Raw genomic sequence first — 2,534 nt, forward strand, 5'->3', positions numbered from 1 at the left:
TTTTGGTATGTGGCCTGTTACACTTTAATTTAATCACTGGTTCAAAGAGATTATACGGTTGGTCGGTTCCAAGATTATGGTGGTCATACTCATATCATATCTCTCTAGTGGGTTTAGTTACATTCAGTATTCAGATGATATATTCTTAGAACCCATGAAAAGATTTCTTGATTCGCCAATAGTAGTAGTGTAGAAGATGACAGACACTCAGAACTGAGACTTCGTGGTGTATAAGTTCCTGATGAATAGCAAAACTGGTGGTACCATGACTTATATCGTATGTACACTGACTGACTTATTTCGTGGTGTTAAGAACAAAACAAAACAAAACAAAACAAAACAGAAGCTGGAATACGAAGAATAAAGAGGAGCAGGCTAGATCATCTTGTTTTCCATTACAAGTTTACAACAATAGGAACTCTCATCTCAAACCTTACAAGATATAAGTGTCTGAATCAGTGAACCTTGAAAGACAAAATCAAAACAGATAAAGTGCTGAACTTAGATGTAACTACCTCAGGTTATTAAAAAATAATGATGTTTTTAGAGAATATATGCCTATCAATGGATTGTGAAACGCAAAATGTAACAAAAGAATCAACTAATGTACAGTATTGAAGAAGAATGAAAAGACTTAACCTTTGAGAAAAATAATGGTCATTTCTTCAAAGCCACCAATCAGGGACTTTCAACCTCCTGTTTCTATGTACAGCGAGCTTGACATTAGGGATCTTGTGTTTCACCTGTCTCCACAACATATTTACTGCATCCTCTCTCTTGGTTGGGTACTGGAACTCAAAGTGATGAGATACGTTCTTCAGGCGTTTCCACATTTCCAGCCATTTCTCCTTAGGAAACTGGCGGAGGTTGTTGAGGATGTAGCCTGGTTCAAGCGACTCTTTTATAGAGAAAAAGAGTGAGAATTCTGAGTAGTCTATTTCATCTTCAAAAGGCAGCTCGATTTTGTCGCTTATGATGACCGGAATGCAGTGACTGACAATGGCATCAAATAGGCGGCATGAAGATGGAGTGTCCCCAGCTGGATGCAGACAGAATTTTGATGATCTCATCCCTTCCGTAGACTGGTGACAAACCAAAACATGAAGAGAAGAATTACTATCTATGTGATAGGTTCAACATCAGATATCTTCCTCTAATTCTTCTCTAAATCAGCTTACAAAATGAAGAGCACAAACTAACTGACACAAGTACCAAAGTTAGAAACCTTAGTTCGTTGAAGAGAACTCATATTCCTTTCATGCCTAATAGGTCCCCAAAAGACTCAAAAGCACTATCCTATATATACTCATGCTTCATGACAACCTATCACATTGGTCTTGGACTGAGAATGCTTGGATACCACATTTTCTTAAGTTTTAAACTATGTAGATTCTTTATCAGGATATAACCAGTGTATGAATCCTTGCCTAGAGAATATGAGAGGGGTAAGTTGCTTACCACTTTGATGTTTTGTGTTGTTGCCACACTTTTCTCATAGTGAACATCAGAGTTACCAGCCAATAACTTCTCCAACCTCAGACGGATTTTACCTTCGTCTTTCCTAGCAGTATTCCCACGGAAGTAAAGAAGCGTGGTACGAGCCTCAAAAGGATCCCTCATACCATCATCACCATCCTCTGTCAAGGACTCAACAACATGTACATACGGGGAAACAACATCTTTACTAAGACTTGCCATGTCTTTCGGATAACGCCCAAAATCCACAACAACAAGAATCGACGCATTCACTTGTTGCCTTAGAAATCTGAAAGCATTAGGATGTGTCATCGGAATCACATGATCTTTACCTCCTGAACGTTTCCAATACTCTGAATTCTCAAGAAACTCCATTAACTCTACCTGATCCACAACAAGAAACAAAGATTCAACATTTGCAATAAAGTTAACAACTTTGACCAAACCCATCAACCAAAACTAAATCAGAACATCCACAAACCACCGAAATTATGAAAAAAGATTCAAAATTTGTAGTAAAGTCAACGACTTTGAGCTAACCCATCAACCAAAAACTAAATCAGAACATCCTAAATTACCTGTAATTGCCGATCAAACTCAGTATCAGGATCGGTCATGTTCTTCCCATGAGTATTAAAGCTCAAGGACGAGAAGAAAGGAACATAGAAAGCATCCGCCAAATCCGGATCAAAAACCCTAATTGCTTCAGCATCATCATCACCTCCACCACCTCCCTGAAGAAGCGAAGCCATAAGCCAATACTCAACGCTGTGCTGTCTCTTAATCCCAGAAGTCTGAGGCCAAGAAGGCAGATTCTTCCCTGTGAGTGGCTCAACATCTGAGCTGCGTGGATCCATCATCGCTACATTGAACTTCCGAGGGAGATCGTACATGAATACACGGAGAGGTTGTTGTTTCCCCGTGGAGCTACAAGGAGAGGGCTCACGGAGATAGAAGTAAGGTCTTGGATCGACGGTGCCCATGTAGATTGAGAAAGAAGCAACGAGGAAGATGAAGAAGACGATTGTGCATATGGTTTTGCCGTACATTTCTTCTTC

At 39.7% G+C, this 2,534-nt stretch overlaps 1 protein-coding gene across 1 annotated transcript; it reads right to left on the reverse strand.

The window, feature by feature from the left end:
- On the reverse strand, positions 353-2,525 carry LOC104787748 (probable arabinosyltransferase ARAD1). The gene is made up of 3 exons (XM_010513369.1): positions 2,055-2,525; positions 1,459-1,860; positions 353-1,082 (listed from the first exon to the last, which is right to left on the reverse strand). The coding sequence occupies exons 1-3, from the start codon at positions 2,523-2,525 to the stop codon at positions 666-668; spliced, it is 1,290 nt and encodes a 429-aa protein (XP_010511671.1). The 3' UTR covers positions 353-665.

This window comes from Camelina sativa, chromosome 5 (assembly GCF_000633955.1).
Source record: "Camelina sativa cultivar DH55 chromosome 5, Cs, whole genome shotgun sequence".
Lineage (NCBI taxonomy): Eukaryota > Viridiplantae > Streptophyta > Magnoliopsida > Brassicales > Brassicaceae > Camelina > Camelina sativa.

What these genes read in the sequence shown, in the direction of transcription:
- LOC104787748 (XM_010513369.1), bottom strand. Translation starts at nt 2,525, where the DNA reads ATGTACGGCAAAACCATATGCACAATCGTCTTCTTCATCTTCCTCGTT. An exon ending in AGTTTGATCGGCAATTACAG is followed by an intron (nt 1,861 to 2,054) that starts GTAATTTAGGAT and finishes GTTGTGGATCAG; the next exon opens with GTAGAGTTAATGGAGTTTCT. An exon ending in CAACACAAAACATCAAAGTG is followed by an intron (nt 1,083 to 1,458) that starts GTAAGCAACTTA and finishes GTTTGTCACCAG; the next exon opens with TCTACGGAAGGGATGAGATC.